An 18,287-nucleotide genomic window follows, 5' to 3' on the forward strand; every position below is an offset into this window, starting at 1 on the left:
AGGAGGACCAGCCCAGCCACCCAAAGCAAACTAAGTCCTCCTCGCAGCTGCTAGTGGCACCAAAATGGCTTCGGTTTGCCCAGCCTCAGGGTCCCAAATGACAGGAGACATGGCTTGCAAAACATCTGCTGAGGCATTCATGATGGTTTCCCCCTTTGTTTGCTTTGAACATCTCTGCTCAAGACGAGATCTGTGTGCCCTGAAAGCTTGCTTCTCACACTTTCAATCCTAGCAGTGTCAAAAAACAAAGAAGACAAAGCCAGGTTTCATGCTCCCCCTGCTTCCCCAAGTGGAAGGACATATGGGGGGTGGGCAGCATTTTCCTTCCGGGTCGTTTCCCCCATGGGGACAGAGCGTTATGGACTTTTGGTGCCTTTTGCAGTATCTGTTTATTTACAAAGATGCTGCACGAGGCGTTAAAGCGGAAGCTGCTCCCTCAGAAGCATCCCCCTTGGGTCCTTGCCCTCGGCTCCTCCGCGCAGACAGCCAAAAGATGCGCGCGCGCGCACTTCATGCCCTTCGCTCAGCCACGCACAAACTGCCAACTGTCTCTCTCCAGCCTCCACCTGAGCAGGCCACGGCTAATCGCCACAGATAGCAGCAGCCACCATCGATGTCCCTTCATTCAAACCTCCTCCAGCCATCAAAGCAGCGCCCTCGTGGAGTGATCTCCGCCAAAGCCCAGAGCAAGAGCGGTCTCCCCTCCCCAGACTGACTGCCAGCAACATGCTGCATCTGCCCTCTATGGGGCGGGGGTCTGAGACCAACACAGCTCATACTGGCTACTGGGGGGGCTGAGGGAGCCCTCGCGACGCCCTGCTCTGGGCGCCCCCCACACACACACACGCCCCTTCCAAGCCTGCCTCTCTGGGGAGGCCAGGCCAGACTCCTAGGGCAGCTTCTCCCAGCCTGGGGCCCTCCAGATATTTTGGGCTGCCGCTCCTGGCGCTCCTGACCGTGGGGGCCATGGGGGCTGCAGTCCAGTGCAACTGGGGGCCCCGGCTGGGGAAGGCCACGCTCAGCCCCTCACAGCCCACGCGGCCCCTGCCTTTGGCAGCCCTGGTGCCCTGTCGGGTTGCCCCGCGATCGCAGAGGCAGGGAGAGCCGCCCAGTGCCTCCAGCAGCGGCCCCACGGACCACACCCTTCCCTGCCAGCGACCCCCTGTTCTTGGGCAGCCGCGAGCCAGACCCCGCCGCCGCTCCAAGCGCCGGAATCGGCCCTTCGCAGACGACAGGCTGACTCCCCCGTGGGCAGCATCCAGCGGCATCTCCGGCTGGAAGCTGGGTCCAGCAGGGCACATCAGAAGGCCAGCGAAGAAAGGGGGCTCTCCTCCGCCTGCGGTGGCGCAGGGGACCCGCTCCTCTGCCTTGCGGCATCCCCTGCCCTGCCCAGGCTTCGCAAGGCAGGAAGCCGCAGAGCGCAGGGTGGGGCGGGGGGCACAGCCCTCCCTCCTGAGCCCATCATTGATGTGAGTTCACTCAGTCCCCCTTCATTTCAATGGGGTTTGGGCAGGAGACCTTCCAGGTGGGATTGTGCCCGGATACTTAGGGGACAGGGATCTCTGCCCTGCCCGCGGTAAAGGCATCAGAGCACCTTGTGCTGGCTCTGGCAGCTTCTCTCACCATCTAAGAGCCAGGGCAATGGAAGGGGTAGTGGTAGGTGCAGGGAGGGAGATCCGGGCTCAAATCCCCACCCAGCCGTGAAGCACCCAGCCTACCCTACCTCACAAGGTTGGTGTGGGGATACAATTTGTGGTGGGACAGAAACATCACCAAGAAAGAAAGCTCTCATATCTGGGAAAGCCGTTTTGTGGGACAGGTTATGCTTAGGAAAGAGAATGCAATACGAGATGAATTCTTGCTACGTGTGCAGGAACCTTCAGACACTGGCAGTCTTTCTGGCCTGCTCTCTGACTGACCCCCTGGGCCACGCAGCCTGCTTATATGACAGGCAAAGCGAGAGATTTGCGATCATCGGGGCTGCTGAGGCAGCGGACTGCACCTGTGTGCCTCTCTTTCTGTGCCTTCCCCAACCTGGTGCCCTCCAGATGTGCTGGACTGCAATGTCAATAGTAGGCAAATGGTTGTGGTGGCTGGGGATTATGGGAGTTGTAGTCCAATACATCTGGAGGGAATCGGATTGGGGAAGCCGACTGCACAAGTACATCCCTGTCTTTTGTAACCTGCCTTTTCCCACCCAGCAGAACTGGACAGGGGCGGGGGCAGGGAGGCAACTTACATCAGGGAAATGGTGTGGGTCCAACACCCTTCCCCCGACACTTCCCTGATCAAATCAGTACCTGATCAAATAAGCTTCTCTGATGTCCCCCCACCCCCCAAATCCAACCCAGCAGACCTTGATTACAGATCTCCCAGGTCATGTCTACTCGAGGTCTAACTTACTTCCTTTGCTAAGCAAGCTCCTGTCGGTTGCATAACACAAGCACAGCTGATTCCATCTGTTCAACGTGGCTGGGAATGGAAAAAGCCTGGGCTGTGGTTTTGCTGGTTTGCCCAAAGGCCAGCGGTATGGAGTGTAAGCAAGATGCAGCCCGCAAAAGCCCAGTCCTTGGATTCATGCCTCAGGCTGTGCTTTTCACTGCTTTGCTTTAAAAATTATACACAGAGCATCTCCCATGTTATCCAAGGGCATCTCCCAGGGTGGTTTCCAGGCCAGTGTTTTCGGACATTCCCTCACACACACACCCTGCACGTGCACGCGCACACACACACACACAGACAGCCAAAGACTGTTCAACACTGAAGATTTGGAAGGGGTGGAAACGGCAGGCAAGGGCTCTCCACTTCGCAAGCAAGGAAGCCTGCCTACCTCCTCCACCATGGATTTCAGCCTAGAGAGCCAGTCTTCCGCTTGGTCCAGGACTGTCTGCAGGTCGGAGTCCTCATGCTTCAACCTCAGGGCTGCCTGGACAATCTGGTTGAGATTGGTGGTGCGGAAGCGATACAGATACTGGTCCAAATGGGTGCTGGCTGGTTTCTGGGTGACATCAACCAGCGGCTGGCTGTGGAGGGGGAAGGCACAAAGAAGTCAGAGAATCCACCCACCCCGGGGCTCGTCAAGTCTGACGGGAGGGCCCGCTGATGCTGCTTTGCTCCTTCCTGCCCCCTTCTCCTCCTCCTCTACCCACCTCTTTAACCCCCCCCTCCGCACCTCTGTCTGGATTTTGCGCTGGCCTGGGCCAAGGCGACCCTCAGACACGAGCCTCCACTCCCCTTCACCAGTCAATGTAACAGAGGCAGTTCCAGTGCTTCCCCCGGTGCGTGGATGGACAATCCATGGCACAGGGGAGCCATGGCTCACAGGGACACGGCCCTGGCACTCTTGTTACCGGGGTGCTGACGCCGCCTGCCTCCCCGCCCCAGAATTCCCTGTTCCCTCTGAGCTTACTGCAGCCCACATAGTAGCTGGGGGGAATTTTCCTAGCAGCAAGGTATTGTTGGGGGATGTTCAGCCTGTTCTGGGAGGGGCTGCGCTCCCCCTGAAGGAGCAGGCTCATAGCTTGGGGGTCCTCCTGGAGTCATCTGGAGGCTCAAGTGGCCTGTGTGGCACGGAGTGCCTTCTACCAGCTTTGCTTGGTAGCCCAGCTACATCCCTATCTGGACAAGGATAACCTGGCCTCAGTAGTCTATGCTCTGGGAAACTCCAAGTTAGATTGCTGAAATATGCTGTATGTGGGGCTGTCCTTGAAGATGGTTCAGAAGCTGCAGCTTGTGCAAAATGCAGTGGCCAGATCGGTAACAGGGACCAGAAGTCCTCAACACATAGCACTAATTCTGGCCTGCTTGCACTGGCTGCCTATATGTTTCCAAGCCCAATTCAAGGTGCTGATTTTGACCTATAAAGCCTTACACAACTTGGGACCGCAATACGTGATGGAGCACCTCACCTGGTATGAGTCTACCCATGCACTGGCAGCAAGGGAGAGGGCCTTCTTGGTGGTGGCCCCCTGGTTTTCGAACACACTCCCCAGTGAGGTCCACCTGATGCCCCACATTATCATCCTTTGGGGCCAGGTTAGGACAGTCATCTACTCCCAAGCATTTGAAAGCGTATGATAAGGTTTTAACTGGTCCTGGGATTGTTATTGTTGATTGTTTCAAATTGTTGTTGTATGTAAATGGTTTTTATATTACATTTTATATTGTATTTTTAAGATTCTAACCTTTTGTAAACCACCCAGAGAGCTTTGGCTATTGGGTGGCACAGAAATGTAGATGATGATGATGTTCCCTGTTGTAAGGCAAAGTATTTTGGGGTGGCTTGGTCCTGAATGGGCAATTAAGACCCATTAGCTTTACAAAAGACCTGCTGAAAGAACAAATTTGTTGATGTGGATCAACACAGCTGCCTGAATTTTTGGACTCACCTTTAGTGGCATGGCTACGGGGAGTGTTGTGATGAGTGTCTGCACTGCAAAGTCTATCACTACCCCGCTGTGGACAATGCTGAGTGCCAGTCAATGGCTTCAAGTAAGTTCCTCAGCAATTAGTCAAGTGAGGGTAAACGTTTTCAAACCACACTGTTCTACTTTTTACATTTCTGGACTCACACGGATTAGTGGGATTTTGCTGAAACGCTTTGCAAACTTCAAATCCAAAACTCTGAATCTTGGAATGTGCAAATTTCATCTTCTGATGGAATCTGAGGGTCACTTTTCATGAACTAAAACACAGGCCCTCAGGTTTATGATCGAGTTCCCCTATTTCAGCTCCATGGGAGGGCGAGGTATGGTCACTGCCCTCCAGTTGCACAGAAAACCATTCATGGCTCTTCCTCAGGAGCGTCTCTGATTCAGTTCATTCAAGGAAAAACAAGCACTATGTTCCATATGAGCACAACTTAACCACTTACTCAGAGGGTATTTTGAGATGCTGTGGAAGACAAGAGAGTATTTATCTTTCCTTGAGTGAACTGAATCGGAGTCACCCTTGAGGAAGAATTTTAACTTGCAGCACAGTGGTCAATAAACTGTCTTCTGAGCACCTCCGAGGTTTCCTCCCCTTTCACATTCCTGTATTTCTTGCCTTCCCTTCTTCCCTCTATTCTGAATGGACTTTGCACATGTCCAGAGATACTCCATCCTTTATTATTTCTTCACATGTTCCGCTACTGAACCCTTCCAGGATCAAGCCATGGTGGATCCTAGCTGGGAAGCTGTGCAACGATTTGCTAAGGAGGAAGGCAAGTGGCCAGAGCTCCTTCTGGGAAGTGAAGATTAGGCAAAAGGTATCGCTGGGCCAGTCAGGTGGGTTGTTAGCCTACTGCCGAAGTCCATAGACACAACTGCATTTGCTCACACACATCCCCTTCTTACTCTTCCCTCTCCCCTTCCTCCATTGTCTAGAAATATTTTAAAGAAATTAAAAGGGCAGACAAAAGGGCAGAATTGTCTGCCCTTTTGTCTGCACTGAAATTGCATGCTCCTTGGGGCAGGGAGCTCTGTTCATATTACTCTGTAAAGCACCATGGACATCCATGACTCTGTGTGTGTGTGTGTGTGTGTGTGTGTGTGTAATGGAAGTTGTAATCCAACACATCTGGAGGGTACAGAAGAGGGGAAGGGAGGGCCTCTTCTAAGATGGTGCATACTGTAGCATTCAAATTGCATCATCCCCCCAAAAAGTACACCCTTTTCTTCAAAATTATTATTTTAGTCATTCACATACTTAATTGATTAGTTAATCAGTTAAAACACCTTTAATTAATCAACTAAGATTTCTTAGCAGCCCAATCCTATGCATGTCTGCTCTGAAACAAGACCAACAGCGTTCATTAGGACTCCCAAGGACACGCGCATAGGATTGTACCCTTAATCAGGTCACTGCCACGCTTATCGTAATCTCAGTCATAACAACTCTTCTTCTCCCATTTCTAACAGCTGCAGCTCGTGCTGCTCATGGATTCATTCAGCATGGAAGCAATTTACCACAGGAGATGGTGGAGAGGAGGAGGAGGAGGAGAGACAGCGGGCCTGGGCCAGTCCCAGCCTGCATGAACCACCAGTTTGGCAGCTTCTGCAGTGACATTTCCCCACTATTTAAATGGATTTTTGTTGGAGGGAGCCTTCCCTCTGGGAAACCAAAGTCCTGGGATATGCCCCAGGTCACGTATGGCACACACAGAAGCCATGCCATATTTATGGCCTCGGGAATATCTTTGACATTTTCTAAACAAGCACATCCGTAGGGGAGAGGGAGGGAGGGAGAGGAAACGCAAGAGAAACTGGAACAGCTCCTTCTGGGGGATCAAAAAGAAATAAACAGGCTGGAGAGGAGGAGGACGAGGAGAAGGAGAAGAAGAAGGCCATTCGCCCAGCCAGCCATGTTCGTTGATGGGGCATTTCCAGCATGGCAGGCAGCGTGGTTCCGAAAGAATGGGGGGCTTTCGGTCTGCCTTAGCCTGGCTTTTCCCAACCAGAAAACCATCTGGTGCCCTCCAGATGTGTTGGATTACAACTCCCATCAACCCACAATTCCCACCCCTTAGCAAGCTCCCAAACACATGCAGCCTTTATTGCTCATCCTTTCATTCCCCTTGTCTGTCCTTTGCACTCAGCACCAGAAGGACCAGAGACAGGTACAAGAGAGGCCAGTTCTCCAGCCTTTCAGGGCAAGTCTGCTGATGGAGCGGCAGGAAGGAGAAGCCTGCAACAGGACAGACAGACTGAGCCAGGCTGATTAGCCCTGAGCAAGTGTCTGCTCCCCACATAGGCAAGCCCCTGGCAGGGTTTGACTACAGTGAACAGAATGTGGGAGGAGGGGGAGCAGCCTCACGGCAGCAGCCTCAACCCCTGCCTGCCTTACAGGCACCCTGGTGACCCTCTGGAGGATGCCAAAGGAGGGGTAGCTATGCACAAGCAGGTAGAAAGACAGAAGCCAGGTGAGCGACCAGGTGGGCTGAACTGCAATGGGAAGGAGGAAGGGAAATTTTTAAAAAGGAGAAGGCTGCAGCACATGAACTTGGAAGTAAGCCCCGGTGAAATGACTGGGACTTGCTGCCAAGTAAATGCTCATGGGATTGGGACGTGCGATCCCCTCCTCACAATCAGCATCCTGCGCATTGTTGCCCATGGGTTGCGCACCGTCTCGGCCTCTTCCCTGAAGGTAAGCCTTCTGCGATGGGGCCCTGCATGTTCCCAGCACTGTGCAGGGCGTCTTTGAGGGCCAACTCAGCCATCACTTTACATGTGAGTCTAGCAGTGATGTCTTCTTTTCATCTTTAATCTGGAGTAGGTGCACAAGCCCCAACCTAGATCTTCAAAGCCCCTCTACTCCTCACACGAGGGCCCTGATGCAGATCAGGGACCCTGGACCTACTGTGGAGTAAAAATGAAAAAGGATGCAGCTGTGCTCGATGTGCATTTGAAGTAACGTTTGTTTTGGCCACGAAATGTTGGAAAATGTGATACTCCCCTCATCCCCTCTAGTGCATATGGGCACTCAAGGGCCAACGGGTCTTTGGGAAGGCCATGGCAAGACACGCTGCCTCTCAACTTCAAGTTTCTCTGTTTATAAAGAGGGAATAATCGTGACAGTCCTCACAGTGTTGTTATGAGGAAGGATCAAGACCAGAATTTTCCAGGCCCTTTGAACAAGAGGCGACGGATGAATTATGGCTAACAATAAGACCTGAGATTGTGAGCTGGGGGCTGCTCCGCCCACTGAGCCAGGAGATCCCATCTGAGAGAGGGTCTGTCAGAACGGCTCACCCCAAAATACAATGAGGCCCATTCAGGTAGGCCGGGGCCTGTGGAGTGGAAATTTATGACCTGCCTGAAATATCACCTTTTCAACTCCGTGCCTTGGCTCAGCAACCTCCACGGCAAGCGCTCGCCAAAGGACGGCATTCTTCAGCACCGGGGCCCCCATCCAAGCCAAACAAATGCGCTTGTAATAAACCCGCAGAACGCCGGCTGGCCCAGCAGCCGCCTCGCGCAAGCCTACCTGCAGTCCGCGATGATCTCATCCATCAACTGAGCCACGAGGGTGTCCAGGTCGCTGGCGGAGCACTTGGCCTTCAGGGCGAGGTGGAAGAGATCCAGATTCGCTTCCTGCACCGGGCAGAGAGCACAACATCCCCACACTGCTGAAGCTGTGCCGCCGCCCCACCGCTTTGCCCTGCCACCAGCTTGTGCAGAGGCAAGGCGTCGTCCCAAGGCCAGTCCCACGCCGCGCTCAGCATGGCAGCCACTGAGCGCCCTGCGTGGCGTTTATGCAGCCGACAGGATGTAGCATCAGGGGCTCTTCCCAGCCCCACCCCAGCCGACACCCAGCACTGTCACAAGCCCCTTCTGTGGTAGAGCTGTGCCATGTCAAGCAGGGATGTGGTGACAACTGGAGAATCCCAGCCCGTGTGCACGCGCGTGCGTGCCTGTCTGCCTCTGTGTGCTGGTTGCAAGTTTGGAGCAGAATGCTTTTCCACGATGGGGGAAGGTGCATATTTGAATGCTCCCATAAGAGGAAGGAAAATTGCCCCCCACATGGGAAAAATAGTATCTCAAGGAGAAAGCTCAGGGGAGCCCTTTACCTTCCCGTAGCCTCAGCTTTGCATTTGCAATACAGGGAAAGATTCAAACAGGGGAGCCCCTGTGCCGGGTGAAGCCAACCAAAGCCTTCACTGCTTGCATCTGCTGGATGTGGCCATCTGCTCTTAGGATCTGGCCTACAGCTTCAGTTGCTGCCTCCTTCTCAAGGGATGAAGGGGCAGAATCCCAGGGTCAAGGGAGGAAGGCTGTTTCTCTGCTGAGCTCGGGACTTCTGCTGTTTGCTCTGTCCCCAACTTCCCAGCCGTGGGCATCGAGCTCCAGCTTGAAGCCTCAACCCATGAAGTCTCACCCACCAGGCTCCAGTAGGCTCCACCCCCAGATCTGCTGGGTGCCGCCCCTAGCTCCCAGGCTCCACCCCTGGCGCTTCACAATCTGAGCCTTAGGAGGACTGAGCAGCCCCATATAACGGGTGCAGAACCTCAGGTTGGGGGTCCCAATCTGGCCCTCTGGGGTTCCCCAGATGGCTATGCCCCCTCCCCCTGGCCCAACAGCCTTTCCCCAACCACCAATACTTTGGTGGTTTCCCAGTTTCCGTGCATTTTTTCCCCATTCTGAAAGGTTGACGTTTATTTATTTTATTTATTTATTTATTTACAACACTTATATCCCTGCCTACCACTGGAATGCAGCCCCCGAGAGCTTCTCCGGAATGGGATGTGGCCCTCATGTTGAAAGAGGTTCTGCATCCCTGCTATATAAGCTGGCTCCAAGAGGCCCTAGGAAAATCTCCCCCCATATAGCTTTCTAGTGCAGCCACATGCACCACCATCACAGCCAGGGTCCTCTTCCAATACTGACTGTGAAGAGCTGAAACAGCTGGGAGCCTTTCCTTTAAACTATCTTGGGCCTCAGTGGCTGTGCAAGGAGGCCCTGAATGGCGCCCTCCCCAGAAGCCTCACTCACCAGCCGGTCCACTGCACAGGAGAGAAGATTCTGCACATCGGTCCTGTGGCTGATGTCTTCCCAATAGGAGGAAAGCACAACCACCGGCTTCACGTTGCCCCAAGGCAGGTAGTAGTACTGACAGCCTGCCAGGCAGAAAAAAACAGAAACTTCTCCAGCCAATGAAGCAACCTGCCCAGCACTGCCTGGACATCAGCCAAGAGGGGTGCTCTGTTGCCCTATAGAAGGGCATGCCGTTGCTTGGCGCCTTAACATACAGTCAAAAGCAGCAGTATCAGAAAAGGCAAATCCCTGTTCCTTAGGGGGTTCACTCATCTTCCCCCCACCCCCATCCTCGATCTACTGCACATACTCAATGGGAGTTCTATTACACCAGATGTTGTGCAATAAAGCAAACAGCACAGAATGGGGAAAGGAAGTGAAATAGTCCTGTCTAGTGCACATCCAGCAGCATTTGAAATAGCTTGCCAGTTGGCTCTTGGAATGGAAAACAATGCACCCCCATGCCACTTGGAAGCAAATGAAACATTCTGAAAACCCTAGCCTTGTGAAAACTGCAGATATGCTTTTGTGGATAAACATCCCAAACATACAATGGCATTTTTAGAAATACGCAGGACATGGGAATAAAGGAAGAGTTTCACGCATCGCTATTTTTAAGCAAAGGCTGGATAGGTGACTGACAGAGCTGGGGAAGGAATATCCTCTTTCAAGTTGGGATGGGATGGGGAGGGAAATTCATTCACTTTGCATTTTGATGCAAACATACCTAATTTCATGAATTGAAACTCAGTTACCCTCCAAAATGCAGCCTCCTCCAAATTTTGCAATGGAGTTTTCCAATCAAAAAATGCACACAAAAATGCTTGTATTGTAAGGGGGAAATAACATTTAAAACGGATTGTGTTGGGAAAATTGCTTGCAAAAATGTGCATATTAGGCAAAAACACATAGAAAAATGTACGCATTAGGAGAAAAGTGTGCAAAAAAGCTTATTAATTTTCATGCAAACTTAAAAAATAAAACCTCAAAGTTTGGGATGAATCAAATTTCAGATCAGAGAAATTCTCAGAGTTTGAGACAAACCAAATTTAAAATTGGAAAATGAGAAACTGAGAGAAACCAAAACTGGCAGAGTCGTCCATCCTTATGTTCAAGGGAGGATTAAAGCTAGATGGGAGGACGCATAGAGTCCTAGGCAGCTCTGTGATTCTCTGAAAACATATCGGGCCAATAAGGGCCCCTCACTGACTGCCTTGTTTTTACAAGTCAAGTTCTTCCAGATGGACTGAGCAGGCATCTGCCAGGGATGCCTCATGAGCCAGAAGTCCCATCTTAGGGCAGGGGGGTGGAGCCACACAACCAGCCCCTCTTGTGTTGCCCGTCCAGCCTTGCTGACCTGAGCGCCCCGCTTACCATCAAAGACAGCTCTGCTGTACTGTGTGGTGGAGGCCAGGGGCAGGCAGGTGTTGTCAAACTTGTTGCCATAGTTGCCGATGCTGACCTCAAACTGGATGGCATCATCCACATCCTGCAGCATGGTGGCTGAATAGAAGGCAGCACAGAGGCAGTACTTCCGTCGGCGCAGGTACTTCTGCCGAGAAGAGGAGGAGGGGGCAGAGGAAGTGGTGTGGGTCGCCTCCCCAGACTAAGGGAAAGACCTAGAAGTCTGGGGGTGAGGCAGCTGAACAAAGTGTCCCCCTTCCCCAACCCCCGGTTAGAGTGGAGCGGCACACGCCAACCCAGAGCCTGTCCTCAAAGTTCAGCTTCAGAGGCTTCGGTACGAATCCTGACCCAGGTCTGTGTGGATGCGACAGTCTTTCAGCACACATCACGATGGACCCAAGCATAAAACATTGCACTTCATTTATGTTTGAGCTCTGGACTACCCAGCAGGGCCACTCCGACTGCGCTGGGTCTGTTGTGCTTGCAGGAGCATCCGCCTGCACAACAGCGCTTTTGCGCTTCTAAAAACAACCCCAGAAATGAGTGGAGACACTCATTCTTGAATCAGGACAGGTCAGTGGAGCTCCGTTCTGCAAGCTCCACTAACCTGCCCCATTCCAGAAACAAACATTTCCACTTGTTTGGGGTTATTTTTAGGAGCACGAAAGCCCGTTCCGCCAGCGGATGCTGCCATGAGCGTGTGGGCGCAATGAGATACTAGCCTCTGCGGGCAGGGTGTGAGGACCGGTGGTGTCGGAATGGGGGCATTGCCAGGGATGTAACATTTAATGCTAAAACAAAAGCAAATGGAGAGGGAGAATTAGAGAAGTGGAAACGCTAGGCCAATGTTTAACCCTGGGGATAAGAAATACTTGTGTTGGAGAAACTTTTATGCTGACTTTCAAGACAAAGCGTTTTGCCATGGTGGCTCACACTAAACAAAGTTTACACAAAAATAATATAACAACATCAGTATCTAAAATATATATATATTAAAAAAAAACAAGTAAAAGAGCAGCATCAGGGTAAGGTGCCGACACAGAATCAACCGTATCACATTTAAATAAAAACAATTTTAAACAAGAGCAGTATTAAATTAAAACCAGTCCATCTTTTTAACCAAAGGAGGACTGAAGTTTTTAAAACTCTTTAGGGCCTGCCTAGAAGGAAAGAGGGAGGGAGCCAAATGTACTTCTAGAGAGAGGGAGTTCCAGAGATACGGGGCCACTACTGAAAAGCCCCCTCTCATGTACCGGCCAATCTGACTGAACCTACATAAAACTGGTTTGCTCTGACAGAAAATAACAGTCTCGTGATACCTTAAAGACTATTACATGTATTGTGACATAAGTTCCCTCTGGTCCACACCAGCATATGCCATAATATCTGTTAGTTTTTAAGGGGTCGCAAGACTCTTTCTTGTTTTTGCTGCAAGAGTCTAACATGGCTACCCCTCTGGAAGTCATGATACAGAAAAGAAATGCATTTTTTGTAGAGAAGCAGCAATATTTGTGCCTTCCCCATGTCTTATGAGTCTGCCCAAAGACTTGGCAAACCACCCTCAAAGTGGAGCTACCAGTGACTCTTCCATCACTCGGGGCGCTGGAAGGAGTATGTGGCTTTTCCAGTGAATGGAGATGTAGCCAGTCAGAAAAGATTTTTAAAAAATCATTGCTGAAGCGCAGGAGTACACAATGTCCAAAGAAAAACAGACTACAATGAAAAAAGAAAATGTCCTTAAAATGGTGTGGCCTTGCTCTGTGGGGAGGGGGCAGGAGTACTTCCATTCCCTTTTTAAAGGGCTACATATGTGCCTAGGTGGGGATGCGCATAGATGCTTGTGCATTCCTCGAGTAAAAGGGACAAGGGAGGAGTGTGTTACCCACCGTCACAGGTGCTATCCGATAGGCAACGGCCATGTCAAAGTGTACACAGTGGGGTGAAGCTTTCAGGGGGTTATTTTGGCTTCTGCAGGTACAACTTGAACCATTAAACCGCCTTGAGAGAGCAGTGAGTCAGGAAACCTGGACTGCAGGCAATTACAGCTCTACGACACCAGACACCACCTTCACATCACGGAAAGGATACTGCCATACACCCCTTTTGAAAATCAGGGTTGAAGGCTCATGACAATGTGTGCCAAAGGAAAGGTGTGTTTTGCCCAAGGCAAGGGCAGATCAGAGCTACAGCTGTCCTTTGTGTTTTCAGAAAGGGAGATCAGCCATTGCTTCTCCATTCTAAAATGCGTTGCTCCATGTAATATGATACCTGCAGTTCTGACCCTGGTTAATTCTTTCCAATGGCACATCTCCATTTGGTTGATCCTAATAAATCCCAACAGTGGATTCTGGATTTTTCTCTCATGGACCAGCACAGCTGTCTTTGTCTGATTTAGTGTGCAATAGGTTTACCTCCACCCGCAGGATGTCATCAGCAGGGATATCCCCCAACTTCTGTTCAACGTGGTCCACCAGTTTGGTCTCCAGTTCTACCAGCAATCTGCCACGGTAAGCAACACCCTCTCCCTTTGGGGGGAAAAGGAGCACATGGTGCTGTTAGGGGGCTTTCTGTGTCTTTCAGGCTGAGCAGCCTCTGGAACCTCAGAGTTCTGGTCTTCCACACATCCTTCCAGCATGCCCACTTTGGAGGAAGCGAAATCTCCCATGAATGATCATGCTCTCTCACCATGTCACACCCTTTTACAGCTCAGGACCAACACACCCATTTTATTTGGGCCGCTACCACTGGCCCAGAGAAGAGAGAGATCGATCAGGTTTAACATGACAGGAATAAGTCAGTCAATCCATGTGAGTGTCAGGAGGCCCTAGCCGGCCTCTTTCAGTCTACTCCGGTAGCCAACTCCAGACACAGACAAAGGATTCTTTTCAAGGCTTTATTCCTTTTACAACTTAATAACTCTATCACCAGCGACTAAGCTATGAACAGCAGAGTAATCTATGCCCCGGGTTGGAAACAGTTGGTCCCCGTTTGAACGAGAATCACTTGCAGACCCTGAACTTATGGGCTAGGGAGAGTCCCTCCCCTTTTCCTTTGGGTCCTCTGGACGCAACCGTTGCTTGCGCGCCAAACGGGTGCTACGCCTCCTTTCCGCGCCCTCCATAGCTCGTCGCTCTCTGCGTCTGCGTCGAGCATCCAGCCAGTCCTCCTCCCGCGCTCTTTCACTCCCAGGACTGCTATCTATGGCTGGAATGCTGGTAGGAGGAATCTCTGCCAGCTGCAGGGCCTGGGAGGGAAGAGCGCACTCCTCTCCCATGGACAGCTGTTCCTCCTCAGAATCAGAACTGCTCTGAGGTTATATGGGCTCAGTGTCCACCCTGACAATGAGGCATGTAAAACAATGCATGCAAATTTTAAAATGGGCCTGCATGTGCTTATTGCATGTAATTTATTCTGCTTCCAAAATTCCAAGCTTCCAAAGAATGTAGAATATTTTGTCAAGGAGGGCTGGAAGAATGGAAGGAGGGAACGGAAGCCAAACTGAAACTGAAAGTGTGGATTTGCAAAGGCAGGAAGAAGAGCTTATGCAACCTGCCTGCACAACAGGGCAAAGCACTGTTCTTTTCCTACCGTTCCTCTATGAAGTGAAGAGAAAATCCTGGAGTCCATTCCGAGGCCCTAAGAACCCAGGAACTGCCTTGCTGGCTCGAGCTATGGTGGTTCCATTGAGTCCAGTATTCTGAGGCCATGAATGGCCAACCCAGTGCCTGAGGAAGCCCATAGGTTGGGGGTGAAGATTATAGCCATCTCAGTCGTCCCTGGCTTCAGTAGTCAGAGGCAGCCTGGGGAGGGGCCATAGCTCAGTGACAGAGGCCAGGGAAGGGTGAACGAGCGATATTTGAGAACACCAGGATTCTCTGTCGCACTATTCGCATTGTGCTTGATTCCCGTTCGCGGTCTCTGCTCACTCTGCGCAAATGGGAAACTTGAGCACATCAAGCACTATTCTATGATTCTAAGCAGCGATTGAACAGGAGACGTGCATAAGTTTCCCAAAATTTGCACAAATTTCCTAATTTGCGCAACTTTCCTCCATAGTCTAAAACAGAGCTGATTCAATCCACAGAGGATATTTGCACAAATCAAACTGGGAATTGGGGACAAGATAATGCAAGCATGCGTTCAACGATGTACAATTATTTTCGGCTCATTGCTCACCCTCACGCTCACATTCAGAGCTCTGAACTCGGCATGCTCACGTGTTTTGCAAGCAAGGACAAAATTCTCATACATCCCTAACAGAGTCCATGCTGGGCATGTAGAAAGCCCAGGTTCAATCCTTGACAGCCGCTCCAGTCAGAAGGAGCCAGGGATGGGAACGGACTCTCTCGGCCTGAGACACTGGAACAGAGCTCTGCCAAACTGTTCGGCAAATCTGGCAATTCAGGGTAGGGGGTGTTGGAATGGGGCTGACATTTCTAGCCCTGAAGACAACCCCCAGGAAGGATCCTCCTCCCTCTACTGTCCCCACCAGCAGCCATTCCAGCAAGCTGTATGGAGGGAGATGAGAGGGGGAAGCGACACCACTCCGCCAGCCAGGTTGAAAGACTTCACTTTTTCCCTCTTCCTCACCAATCCCTTTTTCCTTGTGCGCCATGACGTTTCAAGTCATAAGCTCACTGTGGGCAGGGACTGTCTTCTTTTATTGATTATTTATAAGCCATTTTGAGAGTGTTTTTGGCTGAGTGGAATAGAAATACAATAAATAAATAAATAAATAAATGTTATTTGTTGTCGGGGGCGGTTGGCTTACCTTAGTGTAATATGAGGTGGCCCAGCTTCTTTCCCCCCACTCCCCTCTTTAAAATAAGCGCTGTCTCTGAGCAGGCAACGCAGCTTTCCATGGGGGGCAGGGATCCTTCCTCTTCTGGGGGCTGGGCCAGAAAACGCCTGGGGATGCTGTACGTGAGGTAGTCCCTTCCCAGGCTTTCTTCTGTCCCAGCCCCCTGGAAACAAAAGATGCCAGCCCACACGGGTTGTTACACCATGAGGTATCCAACAACTTTTCACCACAAGGCCCCAAACCACCAGCACCAGGTTTATTGTCATCTGAGCAAATCCCAGGCAAGATAAAAGCAACTCCCTCCCCCATTTCATCACCAACAGTTCAAAACCAGCCATGAAAAATGGTTCCTTCACCTTGCCCGTGTTGAGCTCCTCGTAGGGGTCTGGAAATCCGGTGAACTCCCTCGGGCTGCCATAGAGGTTTATATAACATGGGCCAAAGGTGGGCAAGAAACCCAGCCCATCATCCACTGGGGGAAGACAAGAGTGGGGCAACTGTTAGAGTGGGCTTATGGATGGAGGCAGCTCTTGTCACCACAGGCAGCCCCATCCATGCAGGTCCTTTCTGTGACCCCAGCAAGATGCTTCTGGACATTTTACTCACGGGAGACTTTTTTTTCTGAAACTAAAATGAAACTGTGGGGAAAATGCACATCATTGCAGCATTCACCTCACTATCAGCACCAAATTTGGATGAGGAAACTAGCAAACACATATTTCATTTCTAAGGTGGGTTGGCATGGGACAACTGATGTAGGAAGACCTCAAATGCCCACTGAAGGAAGTGCCCAGGTGTTTCACCCTGAGCCCAAAGGCCTATCCACAGATGTGTCACAACTCAAGTCTTGAACTAGTAACCTAAGCCAGGGGTAGGCACAAAGTAGATCTCCAGATGTTTTGGACTTCAACCCCCAGAAGCCCCTGCCAGCATGGCCAATGGTCAGGAATGCCGGGAGCTGAAGTCCCAAACATCTGGAGATCTACTGTGATGTGGTGGATCTGAAACAAGTATTTGCACATATTACGAACATTTCCCATTAATTTTTTAATGAAAATTTCCAAAGCAAAGTTCGAATTCACATTTTGAATATGAAAGTTTTAATTCAGAATTAAAATGCTTTCAACTTGTTGGCATCTCTCAATAGTTTTGATATTGCAGGTTTCAGATATAATATCCTGTGTGCTGCCAGCTGTCAAATACATATTACCATTGCATGTTATCCATCAAATGCTATCAGGTACCAATACTATTGCATGTTACCAATCAAAAGCAAGAGAAAAATACTATTAAATATCAACTAAAAAGTACTGTCTGATATGCAATGCTATCTTGCAATACTATCATATGCTTGCCAGCAACCATCAGAAGCAGAACAGGAGCCCCATTTGGCCCCATTACAAAGTGTCGAGGAAAACAATTAAACAAACTGACAAGTTAAGCAGCTGTGTGAGGAGAAGGTAAATAATACCCATTCATTTAATTTACCAGCTGAAGGTGAAACAAAGGCACAGCAAAGGGCATTGTGTGCCAGAAGCTATATCTCAGGGGTTGGTCCTACAGAAACTTATAGTTCTTATAACTATAATGCAAGGTTTGAACAGCTGCACTAAAACCTCAACCAGAAACCTAGACTACAACCAATTTTGGAAATGGGTAAAAAAAAAAACAAACCACTAATCCAGGGGTCCCCAATTTGGGGTCCACAGAACCCTAGTGCCTCTTGGGACCTCCAGTAGTGGCCATGAAGCTCTCCCTGCCCCCTTCAAAACATTATTTTTAATAAAGAACTTGAAAAACGTTAAGGCACCAGGTTCTCCTTCCAGTTCCGGAACCTGCCAGATAAGCTGTTATGGGGGCGGGAGGAGAAGGAAAGAGCTGCTTCCTGGCCCGACCCAACTGTCTTCCACCCACACCGACCTTTCCCCTCTCTCAATCTCTCTCTGCTTCTAGCCTCACTATTTCTCTCCCTGCACACCACTTTACCTCACTGTTTTCCCTCCTAGTCTCCAGCCTTGCTTTCTCTCTTGCTGTTTCCCCCTGCCTCCCTTTTATTTCACTATGGTGGGGCATGAAGTGGCTGAGCCTGGGGTCGAGGTAGAGGAAATGTTTTATTTTCTTATAGGGCTGGGGGCACTTTCCTTTCCTTTGGAGCTGGGGAAAGGTGTGCGTGTACGTGGATAGGATGAGCAGAGGAACCCTATCTGGGCCTACTCAGAAGTAATTTCCACTGAGTTTCATGTAAGCATACATAGGACTGCAAACTTAAATGGGTATTTTGTTGTGCATCTGTGGGGATTGGCTTTGGAGTTCAGACTCTTCCCTGGCTTGTACTCAGTTTCTTGAGAGAATTCCTTGACTTTTGATTAGCCAGGCTCCCACACAGGCCATTATCTGACCAGCGCCATCCTCCACGGCAGCCATTTTGTGGTAGTGCCCACAGTTGTTTATCAAATTCCCAGATGTGCCCATGGGTCCAAAACGGTTGTGGACGCAGCTCTGATCTATAGCTCCCTTGAGAAAGGCCACCCTGCAGAACTAGCTAGAGTAGGGGTGCGGGACCCTGAGGG

The 18,287-nt window shown here is 50.7% G+C and overlaps 1 protein-coding gene across 1 annotated transcript in view; it reads right to left on the reverse strand.

Annotated features, from left to right (window-relative positions):
* DYSF (dysferlin) overlaps positions 1-18,287 on the reverse strand; it is a 186,796-nt gene that overhangs the window by 114,641 nt on the left and 53,868 nt on the right. The window contains exons 17-22 of the mRNA XM_084855234.1: positions 16,074-16,189; positions 13,328-13,441; positions 10,887-11,064; positions 9,471-9,595; positions 7,966-8,072; positions 2,831-3,023 (exon numbers count right to left, since the gene is read on the reverse strand). Coding sequence (XP_084711360.1) covers positions 2,831-3,023; positions 7,966-8,072; positions 9,471-9,595; positions 10,887-11,064; positions 13,328-13,441; positions 16,074-16,189 — 833 coding nt within the window. The remainder of the gene's footprint in view (positions 1-2,830; positions 3,024-7,965; positions 8,073-9,470; positions 9,596-10,886; positions 11,065-13,327; positions 13,442-16,073; positions 16,190-18,287) is intronic.

The sequence above is a fragment of the Heloderma suspectum genome, chromosome 5, assembly GCF_057233095.1.
Source record: "Heloderma suspectum isolate Gila_16-S chromosome 5, 16-S_ref, whole genome shotgun sequence".
NCBI classification, from domain to species: Eukaryota; Metazoa; Chordata; class Lepidosauria; order Squamata; family Helodermatidae; genus Heloderma; species Heloderma suspectum.